This window comes from Coenobita brevimanus, chromosome 56 (genome assembly GCF_032717465.1).
Source record: "Coenobita brevimanus isolate Jiangsu-jjx chromosome 56, ASM3271746v2, whole genome shotgun sequence".
NCBI classification, from domain to species: Eukaryota; Metazoa; Arthropoda; class Malacostraca; order Decapoda; family Coenobitidae; genus Coenobita; species Coenobita brevimanus.
Genome location: NC_137009.1, coordinates 35,486,600 through 35,507,286, shown reverse-complemented (window position 1 = coordinate 35,507,286; position 20,687 = coordinate 35,486,600). Strand labels below are relative to the sequence as shown.

At 40.7% G+C, this 20,687-nt stretch overlaps 1 protein-coding gene across 1 annotated transcript in view; it reads left to right on the top strand.

The window, feature by feature from the left end:
- Positions 1-5,096: 5,096 nt before the first annotated feature.
- Positions 5,097-20,687, top strand: part of LOC145401699 (carbohydrate sulfotransferase 1-like) — a 40,221-nt gene continuing 24,630 nt past the window's right edge. Inside the window, exons 1-2 of the mRNA XM_080273881.1 lie at positions 5,097-5,169; positions 11,323-11,424. Of these exons, the coding sequence (XP_080130007.1) occupies positions 5,097-5,169; positions 11,323-11,424 (175 nt within the window). The remainder of the gene's footprint in view (positions 5,170-11,322; positions 11,425-20,687) is intronic.

Here is a 20,687-nt window from a genome sequence, read left to right as displayed (position 1 = left end):
GTCTTTTCGCTAATTAAGTTTAGGGTTTAACCAGTAAACTGGGTCAGCGTTTGATGTCCCGCACAAACGCCTTGACTACGTTTCCTGGTTAATAATGTAAATAGAGTACTTTTTGTAACATGAGTACTGATGGCTAGGCAGAGAGAGAGAAATAACATTTGATGATCCACCTTAATTGTTTTCGCAAGTGCAGCTGGCGGGTGCAGCATTGCTGTGCAGAACAGCTGGTCATCCCTGTCACATGCTCCCACCTCTTCTCTTCTGCCTCATCATCATTATTTACTATAAATTTGTACTACATGATTTTACACGTAGGTACAGTTACACCACAACTGTCACACCTACACCGTGTATTACATACATTACACTACATAACAATTAGTTGTTAACGTATATGTAGCGAACTTTTCATTCAGTTTGACCTGAGTACAGGATTTTTCACCGTCGTCACGGAGTTTTTCCTGCAAGCTTGCTTCTATTAACGTAAATATGAGGTTTTTTCACTCACTGGCAACTGTGACTTTCTCCTGTAGCAGGATAGCACACACACACCGCAGTGTGAATCTTGTGTGACTGAGTTAAGAATTATATGTATGTATATTGAATTATTTTTTTTCTGAAGAAAAAAAAAAATTTGATTTTCATGGGGCGTAATGTCACGAGTCGGCTCATGACATCATTTGGTGGGAAACCGCGAACTCTAGTAGAATCCCAGTGTTTATCACTCAGTTAACCGATCACCCGGCCGGGAGTGTTTTTCAGGCAATTTTTCAATGCATCATAAATGATCATCTTTGTGCAAGACATTAGCACTTCCGCTGAGCGATTTATTGTGGGCATGTTTCGCTGATTCTAGCCGTTAGTAATGCAGCTGGACATTTGCCTCTTTCCCACGATACGAAGTCAGTCAAGATTTGTGCGCCGTGGAGGGAGGTTGTGTGTGGCAGTGTCCTTCCTTAGTAACGACACCCAGTTCCCACCGCCGCCATTGAATTCCAGAGGCTCAGCGTGTGCAGTGTTCTTCCTCAGTAACGACACCCAGTCATCTGCTTTGTCCACTTTTCTGACCAGTATTTTCTTTTCGTATTTTCCTAGGTTTAAGAGTTAGCTTTTGAGTGAGTGAGTGAGTGCGATCTCCTTAGTTTGAATTCATTTTGAAATGTAACATAAATTTATTCCTTTGTAATCAATAAATTTAACAGTTCTTTTTCTCGAGCTTAATGTAATGTAAACTCGTGTTTTATTTTCCATAGTAAGTTTATTCTAGTTGCAGCTCCTAGCTTGCATAAATGCTTTGCTATTCATAACTGGTACTTAGGCCAGTCTTTTGTATTAAGCTTAAAATCTGTTGTGCCATCTAGGAGTTAATGCACCAGCAAGAACCTGATATCATTAATAGTATTAGTTATTGATTGTCAAGGGTGAAGTCACTTTCTCCAGAGGCTAACAGTACTAACAACAGCAATTGTGAGGAATTAGTCTCTGCCATGTACTGTTGAGAAAGTTTATAAATTCCCGTTCTGAGAGAATCGGCGAAGCAAGGCAGCATAGAGTAATCATTGCTTGATTTTTAGCAAGACAATTCATTGTCCTGCTATCAGTATTATTGAAAATTATCCTTTAATATTGCATACTTCTTAAAAACTCCGTGACATTCCTCTACTAAAGAGCAAATAATTTATGATAATGTTCCTGTCGTAACTAAGATTTATTTTTGCATAAAGAACTTTAAGTACGAGCAGCTTCTATACATTTCTCCTTACTGAAAAAAAAAAATCATAAGACTGAGATCACGTCAAGTTTGTTAGTGAATTTACTCCCATAATAACATTTACAGACTTTCATGTCAGTAAGACGAGTGACAGGATGGCAGGAGGGCTAATGAGACAGGAAGATGAAACAGGTAGGGCAAGACGGCCTGTCACTCCTGGAACGTTGCCGCCAGTGTGGCTTTGAACAGACCCATGTGGAGTAGTATCTCGTAAGCATAGCAAGGCTCTCTAACACCTCTTCCTTCACACTTTATTTTGCGTATTGGAACTTACTATTCTGCCGTCTTACCTAGAATTTATATATCGACATATATTATCATACAAGAAAATATCAGTGAATCAGGTAGATATATAAGCTGGCATAGAAGAGGTGCTGTGGAGTCTCCTTAGTCGACGAGATCACGGGCCCTTGTTCATCCATGACTCAAAACACACCATCTAATAAGGGAAACACTGTCGAATGTATCATTAAACTTGTGACAGCAAAAAAGTAGTGCAAATCCTCATTATTTACATATTTGTCGAAATACGTGATGGAAGAGAAGGAGAACTCTGACCTTTCTTGCCCGTTGCTAATTGCGTTAAGAGAAGTGGAATGCAGTCCAATAGTTCCCTATCCACGTATCTGTCTTGTAACTGATTGATGGGATAAATTTAGTAGCCTACTTGTCAACACCTTCGCCCACTCATTTTCATAATATTCCTGTCATTATTCTCCAGTCGGTTTCACCCAGATGTCACTTGAAATCGAATAGTGAAATTTTGCTACTTAATATCCTAAATAATGTAAATTTTATTCCTGGTATCTCCAGTTCTGTTCAACTTGAGACTCTCTAACTTGAAGGGGTTAGATAAGGCCAACATTAACCTGTTCATTTCCAGGATGCTGTCACGCCACCACATTAACTTGACTGGTACTGCAAGAATAAAAAAAAAAAAAAGAATACGTCGCTGGAGTAAAGTGGTTAAGTTGCGTGAAGTAAAAATTGTCACAGAAGTATTCCGAGACACTGATCATTATATGTACAGTTTTTGTGTTTACGACTATCGGGTTTGAAATCATTTTAATTTTGAGGATAGTCTATGCCAGTAATTGAATATAAATATACTGGGATGAATCTGAAAATAGTGATTAGTCGCAAAAAAAGTTCTCAGCTCTTTTTGTCAGAGTGCCTCATCTTTGTGTGTTTCTTTTATACTATTAGATAAATTTTATTCAGCTTACGACAGCCATATTCAGACTGGAGGATATATGGATTTAATTATCCCCCTCACTACAGGAAAAATCACATAAATAAAATCGTATGAAAACAACACAAATAAACTTAAACTGAATAACATTAAGATTAGCTGGTATTAATTTTAGGTACCGGCACGTAAAGTGAAGATTTATTTATTTATTTATTTTTTCACTAAGGCCGGTTAATGTAAACTCTCTTTAAATTAAATGCAGCAATTTAAGGTGTATAGGCTAATCGAAGATGAGGAGATTGATACTGCTGTGGTCAATGTGTGTGTGTGTGTGTGTGTGTGTGGACAGGCAGATATATTAATCCTTTTTTCGCCTACCACAGATGATGTCCGCCCGAGCCCCAGTGAAATCCCTGGTAAAAGGGTTGGCGTCAGTAATCATCCTTTCGCTCACATTCATCGTAACTCGGCATTTGGGTGAGTACGTGGCTTCTCACCTGTCTCCATTTTTTCTGTTATTTTCTATTATTATTTACTTACCTATTTATCCATCTCCCCATGACTCCATTGCCCCCAGTCCTTCAACTCTGGAACTGTCCTCTGCTTTATTTCCTGCTGCCTATGACCTCTGGTCTTTTAAATTCAGTGTGTTCAGGCATCAGGAAATGAAAGGATGTTGAATTTAGCTTTTTTTTTTTTTTTGGGGGGGGGAACAATATCGCCGGATTCTAGCCATTGAGTCCTTCCTTGCATTAAAAAATTCTCTCTCCTTCTGTTTGTATGTCGGTTTATCTCTGTACCTGTATCTCCAGTTGTACAGAGGTTATTGTGGTTTGGATGACATGCTGCCGCCACGCATCAGAGTTTGTGGACGCAGTGCCTCAGTCATCGAGTCACATTTCATGGTGGAACTTTCTACACACATACTAGACCTATGGTAAGGGTGAAGTCTATTGATTTTCAGGGTTCTGCTTCCTCCCATCCACCCTCTGCCCCTGCCCTCCAATACAAAACTGCTGCCTTAATACAGCTATTTTGAAGACACTGAAGAAGCCTATCGATATTCAAGGTTCTAGGTCCCCCATCACACCCGTTGACGCATCAAGGTTTGTGGTCGCCTTATTTCAGTAACCAGGCTACATTTGGTTTGGCAGTTGTACCCACACACTATAAGGCTAAGGCAAAGCCCTTCTCCCTCCCCCTTCCAGCGTCCTCTTCATCACATTTTTGAACGTCGTATCTCATTCTCCAGTGCTGTTTTCTTGTGCAGTCATACACACACTTGAGACCCATGGTAAATGAAAGCCAATCAGTTTTGAAGATTCCAGCTCCCCTACTCTCTCTCCGCATCCCCAGTGCAATGCAGTTTCCATTCCAGCAGCCAGGCTATCTTTGACACATAGTAGGCCTGTGGCAAGAGTCAAGTCTTGATTTCTAGGGTTCTAGCTCTCGAACAGTATTTGTATCTCCCTATCGGCTTGTTTGTCCCTCTCTCTCTATCTGTCTATCTCTATTTTATATATATATATATATATATATATATATATATATATATATATATATATATATATATATATTTATATTATAGTCTATGCATCTATCTATCTATCTATCTATCTATTGAGAGAAAAATCATACATAGTTGTGTATACTGGTCATCATACAGATGGACAGGATTAATGGATGTTGTTTTCCCTTCTGTAGTACAAGAAAACCTTCTAGTATTGAATTAAATTATTTGGAAGATGAAAAGCTAAAAACAGACATCGTTTTACTGTAAAAGTTATATACATAGAAGTGTTAAGTACAAGACACAGCAGGGTCTTTCGTGCGAGACGAGAGAGAACAGAGCCGAACAAATGGTTTCTGCAACAACGGTTTAATTTCACTAGGAAGGTAGGAAGGAAATGGTCAGGAAGTTGAGTAGTGGGTGAATGAAAATCAATTCCCACTGATATTGTTACTTTTATTTCCAGTGAGTGTCAGGAATGTTTTAAAAATGTTTAAAATACTTACAGCTATTAAGGCTTGTTTATCGCAACATTTAGATAAAATCCATTATGATTATTTCTGCTGATCTGACTTTTGCCCTGCTTCCCATTGACAGAGGAGAGAAAGGAAGGGAGCAGAAGCATGCAGGATGCATCGGGACCAGAGCTGACCCTTGTGTTAGCGGCATACCCTCGCACCGGCTCATCATACCTCGGTTAGTAGTGTACAGGTAGCCCACCCCACCAGCCCTCACAAAATCATTCTGTAATACCTGGGTACACACTGGAGTTTTATGGCCAGTCCCCCGATGTACAGGCTAAATAAGTGCTTTGCATTATTTGGCAGCGGGCCATGTAATGTACACTTTTTTTGTTGTTGCAAATAAGAGAACAGAGAAAAGAGAAACAAATCAATTAATAAACGATAATCCATACACCAGACCACTGGTTTCCTCTATTCATAAAAAATCTGTAACAGTTGGACTTGAACAGCTCAAAGTTGAATTTTTGGGGGAAACAACTACCGGGGAAGCGAGTTTCTTAGAGATGCAGTTCGGAGAAAAAAAGATTTCTGATAGGCGGAAGTTCTGCAATATGGCAGTGTGACAGTCCAGTCACTAGAGTCACCAGATGCCCGTGTAGCACAGGGGAAGGCATATAGAGGTGGCACAGTGAATGCAGCTTCGTCTGAGCTTTTGCCATAAAATTATCTGTAAAACAATGCAAGGGAAGCAACATTCCTTCTTACCTGCAGGGGAGGTAGTTAGTTTGTAATAGCAAGGTTATTAATAATTCTAACAGCTTTGTTCTGAATTTTGTCAAGTTGCTTTAGAGCGACCTCCCCACATGCACTCCACAAGGGTGAGCAATATTCCAACTGAGAGTGTACATGACTCTTATAAACTATAGCCAACTGCTCATCACTGAAGAAGCTACGAACTCTGGACAATACTCTAAGTTTCTTTGAGGCGGTTTTAGCAACTGATCTGACATGAGAGGTCCAGCTGAGGTTATTGTTAAGTGAGACACCGAGAATTGCAGTACTTTTGGAGACAGGAATATTAGTACCACTGAAGGTAATATAGTAATCTGGCAATATCTGTCAATTAGTAAATTGTATATAATTGGTTTTACTAGCATTAAATGAGATAAGGTTATTTTGTCCCCATTCGGTGATCCTAGATGAGTCTCGATTTATGGAGATGGCTGTACTGAGTTGTGAGCTACAGATAATAAATTTTGTGAATGGGTGTTTAAGTGTGAATGAACTGTGAAGTGTTGAGTCATCTGCATATAAATGGATGGGATTGTGGGTGACAGATAAGGGATCATTAATATGAATTAGGAATAGGGTTGGAACCAGAACTGATCTTTGTGGCATGCGAGCGATAATTGAGTGGAAACTGCAATATACATCATATACACTTACATTTATCTTTCTGTCTCTAAGATAGGAGGAAATCATAGGAACAAAAGACGTTAATCCATAGCAAAGTTTGGATGGCAGGGTACAGTGCCACACTCTGTCAAGAGCTTTAAGAATATCAAGGGCTACTGCATGAGTTTTTCCATGTTGGTCAACTGATTGATGAATGGTGTGAGTCAGGAGATTAAATATATCAGTGGTGGATCTTTCGTAGCGAAAACCATACTGTCTAGCACTGATTAAGTTGTTGGATTCAAGATGTTTAACTGTGTGCATATTCATTACTTCATATACTTTACCACGAGAAGATGTGATAGCTATTGGGCTGTAATCAGAGGGGTCAAAGGAACTTCCTGTCTTTGGAATTGGGTTGATATTGGTTTCATTCCAAGAATTAGGAAATGAAGACGTACGTATGCATAGTCTGAATGATTTGGGTAGAACAGAAGCAAGTTCTGGGAAGCACTTTTTCAAAACAACTGGAGGAATTCCATCTGGGCTTGGAGCTTTGTTGGTTGGTAAATTGTCTAGGATGGATTTTACATGTGTAGTCTATTTAAGTGGAACAATTTCGGGTGAGTATTAAGAATATATGGAGTAGATGGGAAGTTGTTGTTGAATGCTGTGAGGAGTGTGTATGATGGTGTCAAGACTGCAGTGCGTGTGGATGGTGAACTGAGTGAATTTTTCTCTTTGAAGGTTGGGTTGAAACAGGGATGTGTCATGCCTCCATGGTTCTTCAGTCTGTACATGGATGGGGTAATAAAAGAGATACAATGTAGGGCAGTGGATGTTGGAGTGGCCCTAGTGAGAGAGGGTAGTGTTTGGAAACTTCCCGTACCGTTGTTTGCAGATGATACTGGGTTGTTAAGTGAAGACGAAGGGGAGCAGCAAGGCTTGGTGAGTGAGTTTGGGAGAGTGTGTAAGAAACGGAATCTAAAGGTGAATGTAGGGAAGAGTAAAGTGATGGTCTTTGAGAGAGGTGAAGTCAGTGAATTTACAGTGAGGTTGGATGATAAGAAATGGAAAATGTGAGTACGTTTAAGTACTGGGGGAGTGTGATGAATAAGGATGGAAGTTTGGAGGGTGAAGTGCTTGAAAGGGTACAACAAGGAAGAAAGGTTGCTGGTTCCTTGAAGGCAGTGATAAGAAACAGGGAAGTGAGCATGGAAGTGAAAAAGTTACTACATGACTGTATTGTGATAGCCCACCAACTCTAACGTATGGAAGTGAAGCTTGGACGTTGTTGGAAGGACACAAGTCAAGAGTGAGAGCAGTGGAATCTAGTTATTTAAGAGGAGCCTGTGGAGTCACATGGAGAGACAGGCTGACAAATGAGGATATAAAGGAGCGTTGTGGTGTGGATGTGGATGTGATAGGAAGCGTTATGAGGAACACACTGAGGTGGTTTGGCCATGTGGAGAGGATGGAGGATGAGAGACTGACAAGGAGAGTGTATGTGAGTGAAGTGGAGGGGGGGAGAGGGAGGGGGAGGCCGAGGATGAGATGGAGGGATGGAGTGGAGAGGTATATGAGAGAGGGGGTGTGAGTTGGGGGCAGTGAAATGGCAGGGGACAGGGCGACGTGGAGGCGATTTGTTTGTGGGCACCCCGTGCGGGATTGATGCGTCTGGCAATAGATAGATAGATTATTATTATTGTTTTTATTAATAGTGTTAGTATTAGTATTAGTATTATTTATGATGAAATAAATTGCTCGTGTTCTCTCACTTTCAAAGTTACAGCGATCATGCTTGGCCTTGTGAGTCCTCCAGCTGGCGGCTTGATATGACCCAGTGTCATCCAGTTTCCAGTACTGGTTTTCCAGTTACATCCCAAAACCTGTAGAAAGAGTCTATTCGTGTATTCTCAGAAACCGGTAAGGTACAGCCTTGAAATGTTTGTGGTACATAGCCAAGATAATGGAGCAGGTCTGAAATGACTATGGGCCAATTTGGGCCTGTAGTTTCGGAGATTGCCTTGGAGTTAATGGCAAGTAGTTTGAGGTCATTGAGTGCTCAGTAAAAAAAGAAAAATAGAATTGAGTTACAAGCACCAAACCTGATACATTTATGGAACTTCATATGCTATGCATGGCTACCAAGTATGAATGACCTTGACTCAAGACTCAAGGTCACAGCTGTGATCAAATTTCAAAAGTTGCTTCTCAGAGATTTCGGTGCACCCTACCGAAGTAATCTTCTGTGGATGGATTAGCATGCACATACTCACTTTGAAGCACATCACTTAAGGTTTAGTACATATTTATACCCTTGGGTATTTTAAAATCCCACTTGGTCATGGGGGGGGGGAGTAGAAATGATGGAGATGGTGATGATGGTGATGATTTTGGTGGTAGTGATGATGGTGGTGGTGGTAGTGATAATGACTGCGATGGTGGTGAGTTAGTGAAATTGTTAATGGCAGCTTCCATTTCCTAGTTATTATTATTTCTTATGAAGAAAAAAATTGCTCATATTCGCTCAGTTTTAAAGCTATGGCCATCATACTTGGCCATCTGCGTCCCCCAGCTGGCAGTTTCATATGACCCAGTATCATCCAACTCCCAGTACTGGTTTTCCAGTTACAGCCCAAAACCTATAAAAACAGTCTATTTGCGGATTCTCAGAAACCGCTAAAGGTACAGACTTGACACTTTGGGGAGGAACATAGCCAAGGTAAGAGAGCAGGTCTGTATGGACTATGGGCCTATTTGGGCCAGTAGTTTCTGAGATCGTCCAGTGGTCAATGGAAAGTAGTTTGGGGTCACTGAGTGCAATTAAAATATATATATATATATAACTGAGTTACAGTCACCAAACATGGTACATTTATAGAACTTGATATTCTATGCTTGGCTACGAAGTATGAATGATCTTGACCCAAAACAGCGAAGGTGAAACGTCAAAAGTTTTTTTTTTTTTTTTTTTTTAATGTACTGAAGTCACATGCACAAGACGAATGACCCTGTCATATGTTGTTATTGAAATTGTTAATGGCAGTTTCCATGTTCTAATTATTATTATTATTATTATTATTATTATTATTATTATTATTATTATCATCATCATCATCATCATCATCCATCCATCATCTATTTCTAGGTTGCCCAATGAAGAACGTAGGAGCTCGGAGCTAGGCAAGTTGGTCTTAACATTTAAGGTGAGAGTGACCAGCCTCACTCATCCCTGAGTGGCATTACTTGAGAAGTAAACCCCAACCACCCCTTGGATATAAACCTACACAGGCTCAGTCCGACTGGAGCGCCCTAATTACCCACTAAACCACCAGGCGCCATAATCTGGTTATATGGTGACCACCCAGCAAGGTAAATGGTTTCCTGTCCGTGTTCTCAGTGTAGAGTCACCCACAGGCAGAAGGAAAAGAGAGAGTGAAGGAAAGAAAGACAGGAGAGGGAGTGTAAAGTCACCCTTAGCCAAAAGGAAGAGGAAAGCATGAAGGAAAGAGTCAGAAGAGAAAGAAAGGAAGAGAGGAAAGGAGAGACGCCCAAAGCAGCACTACTTTGAGTGAGTGGATGGTGAGCACCCCCACTTACCACCGACTATTATCGTTATGAATATGATTATGGTGATGATAATAATGCTGCTGCTGCTGCTGCTGATGATGATGATGATGATGATTAAATAATTAATATATTTCTTACAAAGAAGTAAATTGCTCGTATTCGCTCAGTTTCAAAGTTACAGCCATCATACTTGGCCGTCTGAGTCCCCCAGCTGGCGGCTTCATATGACCCTGTATCATCCAGTTCCTAGTACTGGATTTCCATTTGTATCCCAAAACCTATAAAAATAGTTTATTTGCGGAATCTCAGAAACTGCTAAAGCAACAGACTTGAAACTCTTGTGGGACATAGCCAACGTCAGTCAGAAGGTTTGAAATGACTATGGGCCCATTTTGGCCATTGGTTTTTAAGATCACCTAGGGGTCAGTGGAAAGTAGGTTGGGGTCATTGAGTGCACCAAGATATAATTGAACTACAGTCACCAAACTTGGAACATTTATAGAACTTGATATACTATGTATGGCTACCTAGTATGAATGACCTTGACCCAAAACTCAAGGTCACAGCCAAGGTCAACGTTAAAAATTTGCTTATTTTTTATGAACTGAGGTCATATGCACAAGACAGATGACCTTGTCATGTGGTGAGTTATTGAAATTGCTAATGGCAATATCCGTTTCCTAGTATTATTCTTATCCCTATTGTTATTATTCTTTCTTATGAAGTAAATTGCTAGTATTTGCTCAGTTTGAAAGCTAAGGCCATAATACTTGGCCATCTGAGCTCCCCAGCTGGTGGCTTCATATGACCCACTATCATCCAATTCCCAGTACTGGTTTTCCAATTACATTAACAAAAAACATAAAAATAGTCAAGTTGCGGATTCTCAGAAACCGCTAAAGGTACAGACTTGAAATTTTTGGGTTACATGGCCAAGGCCGGGGAGCAGGTCTGAAATGACTGTGGGCCCATTCGGGTCATTAGTTTCTGAGATCGTCCAAGGGTTAATGGAAAGTAGTTTGGACGCCGCCAGTTTTGCACTGTGAGGATTTTGCAGCTTTCACCTTCGCCCATCCTGTTTGACATTCTTCTAGGGAAGGCCCTACTAAACCAGCTCTTCACTGCGAAGTGCTTACTGTATGAAGGGCGTTAAAAATCACCAAGTCCAGCAATAGCTTATCATGTGGTGAAATACTGGAATTGGTATTTTCTAATTATCATTACTTCAACTACTACTACTACTACTGCTACTAGCCAACAACTACTACTACTACTACTACTACTACCACTACTATTATTATTATTATTATTATCATTGTTGTTGTCTTTGTCTTCCCTTTCCCTTTACTTCTTTTCCTGTCTTTCTTAATCCCCTTCTTGATCATGGCCGCCATTCAACTGCCACGTACACCACCAGGAGCACTGCTAGCAAGCCACGGTAACGCCAGCTACCTGTACGAGCCGCTATCGATGCTGCCCACGGTCTTCAAAACACCCGCCAAAAGGACATTTTCCACAGGTGAGACCACAACTCCATTCACTCTCCGAATTTGTCCTTATTTTGATCATTACTAGATTTAGTTTACCGAAGAGTAAGGATATACTCGTATGCTATGGTTTTCATAATACAGTACTGTGATTGTTATAATGCATATATCCGTATGTGAATATAACTTAATAAAATAAACAAGTCTAGTTCATATTCTGCTATATAAAACGATATGATATCCATAGCTTTGCGTTATGAGAAAAAAAAAAAAAAAAGGCGAGAGCATGTTTTGATGTAACAGTTTAGTTTGCAATTTGCATGTCCTTATTTAGGTTATGTAGGCAACACTACTTCAGTTTTTTTTTTCCTTGAAAAATTTCGTCCTTTTGCAGCGTATTTCCTGTACCTTAGTGACAGAATAAGACAATATTACACTTCTGTATTATTTCCATGACAATTTTTATGGTCTCGGCATTCAAGATGGAGGTGTGCAAATTTAGGCCACGTGAAAATGGATGGAGTATATGTTTAAAGGGCTTGGGTTTGGACTTAACAAGGAACTTAATCAACTCCAGGATTGCCTTCTTATAAGTTTCCAATTATGAGGAATTATCCACAGTAGTTTGTGAAGTGCATAGTAGTAGTAGTAGTAGTAGTAGTAGTAGTAGTAGTTATTGTTGTTTTTGGGTTGTCGTTGCTACTGTGGTCACTGTTGCTGCAACCTTAGGCTTATCTGAACAAAATCCCGAAGGAGAGCACGCCGATGTTTCTCTTCTGAAGTCCACCATTTCCTTGTGGGGTGAAGGAAGAGGATTAGTCTACGTTAGTATAACCGAGCAGCTTCAGTGCCCAGTCATATCGGTGCCACCCCATGAAGGCGTCCATCTCCAGTATCAGCTATAAGATTGAAAACAATAAAGAAACCACCATATAAATTTTAACTTAAGAAATTTTGTTAATGTGTTACCTGGAGGTGCAGTTCCATCAGCACCCTGATTCATGGCAGTTCATCCTAATCACCGTATTCATGTAAATGATGTGTTAACTCTCAAGATCAACACAAATCGAATTTCTGGTACAACGATAACCAGACGATGTACCGGTAATTAGTTGGGTCAGCCATACCACCCTGATATGGTTAATATTATCTTGTACATAATATATACAATGAACTGCGATATAACTGTTGTAAAAGTAGTAGTTGTACCCCCAGTTTCATCTGAATGTAAACCCATTAGACTTTAGGGTTAAGTTTCCCCTCCTTCTGCAGTCCACCATCTCCCTTTCAGTGGATAGGGAGGGAGCTGAGGGATATTTACATACACAGGCAGTGGAACCGTCCAGTTATGTCATTGCCACCGCGCTAAGGTGTCCATCTCCAGCACCGAAATATAGCTGTGGAAGACAAGCACATAAACAATGATATGGTGCATCCTGCAAAATACAACTTACCGCAAGAGGTGCATCCTAAGCTGACAACAGTACGGGTCCATGCTTAACCCTGTGGATGCGTTTGGCGCCCCTGTGTACTTTACTCAGGCCAACACTAAAAATCATAGCCAATTTACCTATAAAAAAAAAAAAAAAAAAAAAAAAAAGCACATCAAAAAGCTATCTCGAGGAGCCTTGTCTCCACTATTGATACTTCAAACGTCATAAGAAAACGGTGAGACATCGGAAGAATAGTACTGTAGTAAGATTCTCCTTAATCCTTACTTCTTTAACAAGGACAAGGCAAAGCAGGAATGTAAGCTGTGCAGAGTGTGTGTCTGCAATCTAAAAGCTCATGAGAAAACTGAGAAACATCAACAATGCAGTATTTTATAATCAGGCATGGTTTCGATGACGCATTTAAGGCATACTGTGACAACATTAAAGCAGTAGATCCACAGGTGTTCACTGCTAAGAATATCTGTGGTAGACATCATCCATCGAGTGAATAAGCAACGTTGGAAGACTTTGAAGCTCTCCATTTACCTCCACGTAGAGTTCTGTAAGAAAAAACGAGACTAAGAAAAACAGATTATAGAAAACTCATTCAACGGTGTGTCCATGACACCGATAACACACCAGTCTCAGCTCGAGGAAGCGATAACAAGTATGACCCAGAAGACTGACAAGAAAGTAACAAAGTTTACGCATGGAGGGTCGCGATGGATTGTAAGTAAACTCCTTGTGTTTGAGATTATTATTTTTGTTTTAATGTGAGGAAGGAGGAACCAAAAGCTGAGCCCAAAAAACGTTCCTTCCCCCCTCCCCCCCCCAAAAAAAAAAAATACAAAAGAGCCAAATTCAAAATCCATTCATTTCGAGATGCCTAGACACACCACGTTTGTAAGACTGGAGATCATAGGAAGTAGGAAATACAGACAAAGGGAGACAGTTCCAGAGTTGATCTGTTGCATAAATAAAGGACTGGGAGTAACAGCTCTTACATTAGAGAGTTGGACAGAAAAGGGATGAGAGTTTGTTGCTGGACAGGTGCTACGTGCCCGTCGTAGAGTTGGAAGGATGCAAGCAGACAGTTTGAGTAGCAGTGACCATTGAAGTAGCAATAGAAAAGAGATAAAGATGCAACAGTACGGCGAAGAGACAGGTTGAAGGGAGCCAGTAAGAGGAGGAGAGTTGATGAGACGAATAGCCTTTGACTCCTCCATGTTGAGAAGAACTCTACGTGGGGAGCCTCCCACATATAAAAGTTGTACTCTATACAGGGGCAGCTACAACCCGTGTATACAGTCAACAACTGTGCAGGGGTAAAGAAGGCACGGAGTCGGCTTAGCACACCTAGTCTTTTGGAAGCAGATTTTACAAGAGATGCAATATGATCTTTCCAAGATAAGTCCTGTGTGAATGAAACCCCAAGCATGTTCAAGGATGATGCAGGATTGAGCTGGATATTATAAACATTAGTGGGTACTCCTGTGGAAGATATTGACGGGTTGATAAATGCACAAACTGAGTCTTTGATGCATTAAAAACAAGCTTATTTTTATCCCAGTCAAAGATACGAGCCAAGTCAGACATTAGGTGTGCCATAGCCTCATCCCTTGTTTGTTGAAGTAACTGCTGAGATGGACGTTGCGGAAACCGAATGGAAAGTGAAGGGTGGAATCATCAGTGTACGAGTGGATAGGATTAGATGTACAGCTTAGAAGATCATTAATGAATAAATGGAAGAGAGTTGATGATAGGACTGAGCCCTGAGGAACACCCCTGTTGATAGATCTAAGAGAAGAACGATGGCCGTCTACAATAGCAGCTATAGAACGACCAGAAAGGAAGCTATAGATGAAGGCACAGATAGAAGGATAGAAAGCGTAAGAGGGCAGTTTGGAAATTAAAGATTTATGCCAGACTCGAGCGAAAGCCTTTGAGGTGTCAAGTGCAATGGCAAAGCTTTCTCCAAATCCCGAAAGGAGGATGACCAGGAGTCTGAAAGGTAGGTGAGAAGATCGCCAGTGGAGCGTCCCTGACGGAATCCATACTGACGATCAGAAAGAAGGTTGTGATAGGAAAGATGCTTTACAATTTTTCTGTTAAGAATTGACCCGAAAACTTTTGAGACACAGGATGTTAAAGGAATTGGACGATAGTTAGAGGGTTGGGAATGGTCACCCTTCTTTGGGGCTGGTTGAATGAGAGCAAACTTTCAGCAAGAAGGAAAGGTACAAGTTGAAAGATAAAGGCGAAAGAGTTTACCTAGGTAGGGTGTAAGCACAGAAGCACAGTTCTTTAGGACAACAAGTTGCTCGGTATGAACCACTGAAAACTTTGTCATACATTTCATCACCCACAGTGTAGCAGTGCTCATACTACAAACTTATTTACTTGCAAAATAATAATCAAACTAGTTTTAAATGGTGCGTTGCTCCTGGGGATAGTCTGAATCAGAAGAACCGTCAAAAAGTCTCAAATATGATACGGGAAGAGACAGTGAAGCATAAACGGAGTTACATACTCCTCCCAGTAGATATAACACATTTCAAAATCTGAGAGGTAGAACGACGTATCAGTCAATGTGTATGGGTTAGACGGTGGTGAAGTGTTGTACCCACTCAGAGTCACTAAGCTTGGAAAGGAGAAACACGCGAATCTACTTGTCATGTCAAACCATGAAACAGGTCACTATATCCTTATGCAAAATTTGAATGTATTCCTTAAAAAAAATAAGTTTTCTACTCTTGTCCATATTTCCTGCACAGTTTCCACAAGCAGGAGTTGTTAGAAAAGCACAAAGAGAACAGTATAGGCCACACCCCTGTGAAGCTGGAGTTACATGATGGATCTGGTAATATTCCAAAACCATCATAAATTCATCATCCATTTGTTATGTGTGCTGCCTTTGAAAGTACCCTAAAAAAAGAAAAAAGCTTAATCCAGCCTGATCGGCAGAAGTCCACCATGGACGTGCAAATAGCTGGTGCTGCTATACGGCATGCAGTGAATGTGCTGCATATTCCAAACATGAGACCTACCTTGGAACTGATGCCTCCAAAACATTCGTGGATTACCTCACAAGAGAGAGTAGTAGATCTGTGAATTAATGAAAAGGAACACGCCAATGGCTTCAACCAAAAAAAAAGAGGTGACCCTCCACAGGGAAAAGACCAAGTGCTGCATCTACAATGGTGGATTCACTGAGATGAAAAAGCAAGAAACCAAAGTATCTCGCTAGACAGTACAGAGGAGCTGTGTATAGCAGCAGCAATCTGAAGTTTAGAAACCGAAGTTTGTTCCTGTTGTCATACACAAGCTCCCCAACGACGATGTCCACTTATTTATCAGGAATTTGGGTAGGTGGAAAGTGAACTTAAAGCTTTGCCGAAAACGGATGAAATATACTTGAACCTCAGCCAGAGAAGTCCTGGGGGGTATGGAATTAAGGTTCATTGACAGCTTGAGGTGCATGTCCTCTTCTTTAACAAAGCTCGCCTCCCACCCCAGAGATGAAGTTATTAAGTCGCTGAGAAAATCTCTGTCAAAAGAGGATGATGATGAAAGTAAGTTTAAACAGGAGCACCTACCTTTGAAAATGGAATCTCATAACACTCTCAACAATGAAGTTATCTCTGATGAAATCTTCAAGCAATTTCAGTGGATGTGCAAGACATTACGATGCAAGACGTTCAAAGACCGTCCTGTGTTGAATCTGATACAGATACTGTTATTAGCTGATATGTTTGAGAACTTCAGAGATAATTACATAAGACGTACGAGTTGGATTTTGCTCATTACTTCATCTCACCAAGGCTGTCGTGGGATGCCCTGCTCAAGCACGCGGGAGTTGAACTAGACTTGATCAAAGACCCTGACATGCTACTGATGGCGGAGAAGGATATTCAAAGAAGCATTATGGGGAGGTGGTAGCTCAGTCGGTAGAGAGGTGGCCTGCAGTCCTACCGGACCCAGGTTCAGATCCCTCCTGGGGCAGGGAACAGTTTAAGGATATGAATGTACAGTGGAGTCTCTTTATATCCGAAATTCTTTTAACCGTAATATGCCATTAACCGTAAGTTTTACTAAAATGTTCTCATTTCGATTAACCGCAAAACTCTGAAATCTATCCGAAAATATAAATACGAAAGGCTTGTTTCGCGCCACTATCGTTAGTTTATACCAATTTACCTCCCACCCAACGTTACAAAAGTGCAGTTACATACGTAGTTATTACAGTGTATTAAGTGTTTTGGTGATGGTTGAGTGGCTTTTGGGGTGCTGCTGGTGGTGGTGGGCTAGACGTCGCCAGAAATGGGTGATGGGTGAGTACAATACTGTTCCCTTGTATCCTACATATCATTACAGTATCTTTTATCCGAAAAAATCGATTAAACGAAACTCTGAAAGTCCCATTATTTTCGGATAAAAGAGACTTCACTTTAGTAAAAACAGACTTTACTGATCTACCAGAAGACCCGCCGACATGTTGTAAAAATACCCCCGCTAATACCAATTCACCAGTCCTGTATGAGACAGCCTTAGCATGTATTCAATATGGACGGTGGGTGTTAGCACCGAAATGGTGACATGTAGAAGTGTATGGTATGTAGGAGGACAACTGGGCCTTAGGAGCAGGCTGTGAAGCTTATGCCCAGAGTCGGACACATGAAAATAAAAATTACCCACAGATACGTTATTAGAGGCTGAACATCCAGCTGTGGGTGAGATACGACCTAACAGAGCCTAATAGCTTCATTGCTACTATGATGCCTACAATCTTTATGACTGGGCAGAGAATCAGCACCTACCCATAGGCAACTTCAAGTGGGTGGAAGAGATAGACAATTTAGACAATAGGGCATATGCCCAATGATTCATAGAGGTTGACCTATGGTACCCCCAGAACCTACACGGCCACCATAATGACTGTCCCGTAGCAGCAGAGAAGGTCGAGGTGATAAAGTTAGTAAGCTCTTGCTAAATCAGTATGACAAGAAGACCTATTTTCATCATTATCGAGCTTTAAAACAATGCTTGAAGTGGAGACTTATACCAAAAAAGTACATCAGATGATTAAAGTTTGATCAGAGTCCGCGGATGAAGTCCTACAATGGGTTAAATACCCCCAAACGAAACGAAGCTAGGAATGAGTTCAAAAAAGACTTTTACAAACTCATGAACAACTCGGTCTTTGGTAAGACCTTGGAGAGCACCAGGAACCGGGTAGATGTACTGTAGAGTTCTTAAAAAGCCCAGAACAAGCACAAAACTTATTAACAAACCTAACTTTAAGGGCTTCAAAATTTTCACAGTGAACTTGATAGCCATCCATTCAAAGAAGACGAAGCTGATGTGTAATAAACCGATTTATGTAGGCATGCCCATCCTTGAGCTGAGCAAGACCTTAAATTAGGATTTCCACTATGGATACATGAAAAATGTTTATAATGAAAGAGCATAGTTCTTCTTCAATGATACGGGTTCCGTATGTTGTCACGTACAAACGGATGACTTGTACAAGGTCACTGAAAAGCAGTTAAATCTCTTTGTCACCTCCAACTACCCCGCAGATCAGAGCCTCTTCTCGAACGAAAATGACATGAGGAGAGTAAAGAATGAGATGCTGGGAAACCAATCGTAGAATTCGTTGGTTTGACAGCGAAACTTTCAGAATTTTGGCAGTGATGAGGAAGTGAAGAAGACGAAAGTGTAAGTATGCAAGTTATTAAGCACTGTCTGACCACTTGGGATTATAAGAAAGCTCTTTTTGAGAGTGAGGTGCTCAGCTGCTCAGTTGATGTTATCTGGATTAAACTTCATGAGATCTACAAGACCCCGATTAATAATGTGGCATTATGTGAGAAAGATGATAAGCTGAAGCATGATTAGGTTAAGTTTACTAACTCTTGGTTGAGATGACTAACCCCTCCAAAATACAGAAAAGCGCATACATAGGTTAAGGTTACTAACCCTAAGTTAAGATCGCTAATACAATACTTGCTGACCGTACTAAGTCAAGATTGCTAATACCCTACGTAGACCCCAATTGCTGCCCTTAACTGGGTGATGTTGGGTGGGATATACATGCCAGTGACTAATCCTAATCTAAGGTCTCTCACACTCAGACTTTTAAAAAATACAAAAAAGTGCATGCTGTAGCTTAAAGTTACTATCCCAAAGTTGAGGAATTAGGTTATGGTTTTTATGTCTATAATAAATGAGACTCGAATCCAAAAGTATCGTGCTAACCAGCAATTCACTACTTCCAACTTTAAATGCAACTTGTCTTCATCCATTCACCTCGATAGTCACTTCTGTTGTACCATTCGGTTCCAATCATCAACGATTCCAACCACCACTGGATCTGTGAATATGGGGGTGAAGAGTTTACTGTCGCCTTTCCTTCTCGACTGAAGCTTATGAGATTCAATTTGTTAATACAAAATAAACTCCCACTCCCCGGTCTTGAAAATGTATTTGACATAACAGCCAGTACTATAATGCAGACTAGTGAGACTAATGATTAACAAAGAGGCTACTAGTTTTCTAGCTATTCTAGGTGCTCACGTCACTCATAATGAGAGATTCATATTTCAGAATTACATATTATCAATTTAATCTCGTCAGGAATAAACATTGGTAACAAGAGAACAGGAATCCTCGCCGCAAGAATGCTGTATTTAATAAGCTGCATTGTACGTACCCAGAAACTGTTGCCATTAGCCTGTTCAAACGATGGGTTGACCTCTAGAGGGTTTCTGACAATTGTTAGTACCGTTGATGTGATTCACATTAAGACACCCTATGTCAAAATATTCTTGAATCGCCCTCACTCAGTGCGACACCTTCTCGAGTTTGAAGGGTATGTTCTTTCCAGCGTTTGTGTACATGACAGAGAAAACTTGGTGGACATCTTATCCATAAACTCCGTTCAAGTATGGTTAACGAATCAATATCACAAGCCTCTTAAATTAGAGGTGAAAATATAACCTTTCAGCTGCATTTGAAATCAACCTTTTCCCCTTAGATAAATGGAGCATCTCAACTAGCGCCAAGGTTTGGAAATATATGATTCAGTCAGAAGATTCTGTTACCAGGAGTATGAACCTTACACGGACGACGATTTGAAAAAGGTCAGTCGATTTTCACAACGTTATCTCAAACCAGGACCCATACCTTCCATCAAGGCTTTACTTTTATATTAAAGGTACGTTAACACAAGGAGATAGATCGCAGTGTGGTCTAATGATGGTAAAATCCCCCTCACCAATAACGGCCTTATGTATCTCTTCAGCCAGATCGAGTACAAATTAGGAAACGAAACTTGAAGGCTATCCCCGTCTTGGACAGACGTCCATCATGAAGTCACTCACAACCTATCCATGGGAGTATCCTGAAGGAATTAACCTTGTGTTATACTGACACGAACGAGGGTTTGACAGATGGTGAAGACAAAATGTTTACACAGTGATACAAGTGTCAGATAAAGCATGCCTATTCCAGTATGGGAAATGTCAGCCGCACCATTCCGTTTGCTCATCTTTTTGGATTTGCGAAAACTATGATACGGTTTTGTATGGAATCAGACACCAATTAACGCTACGAAGGGTGAGCAGCGATCACGATGCCACTGTAATATCTAGCGAAAAGGACAGTGGTGCAGAAAAAAATCGTAACGGAAACATCACTACTGGGAGTGAGCTGGGGAACTCCTGAAGTGCAGCCAACGGATAAGTATGAGATTCAGCTGGCTCAACCTATCGTAAATAAAGCTGTAATAGACATTAGTTTCCTCAGCAGACAGTGTGAAAGCACTGATGTCAGTGCTGGACAAACAGTTTGACCGCAGGCTA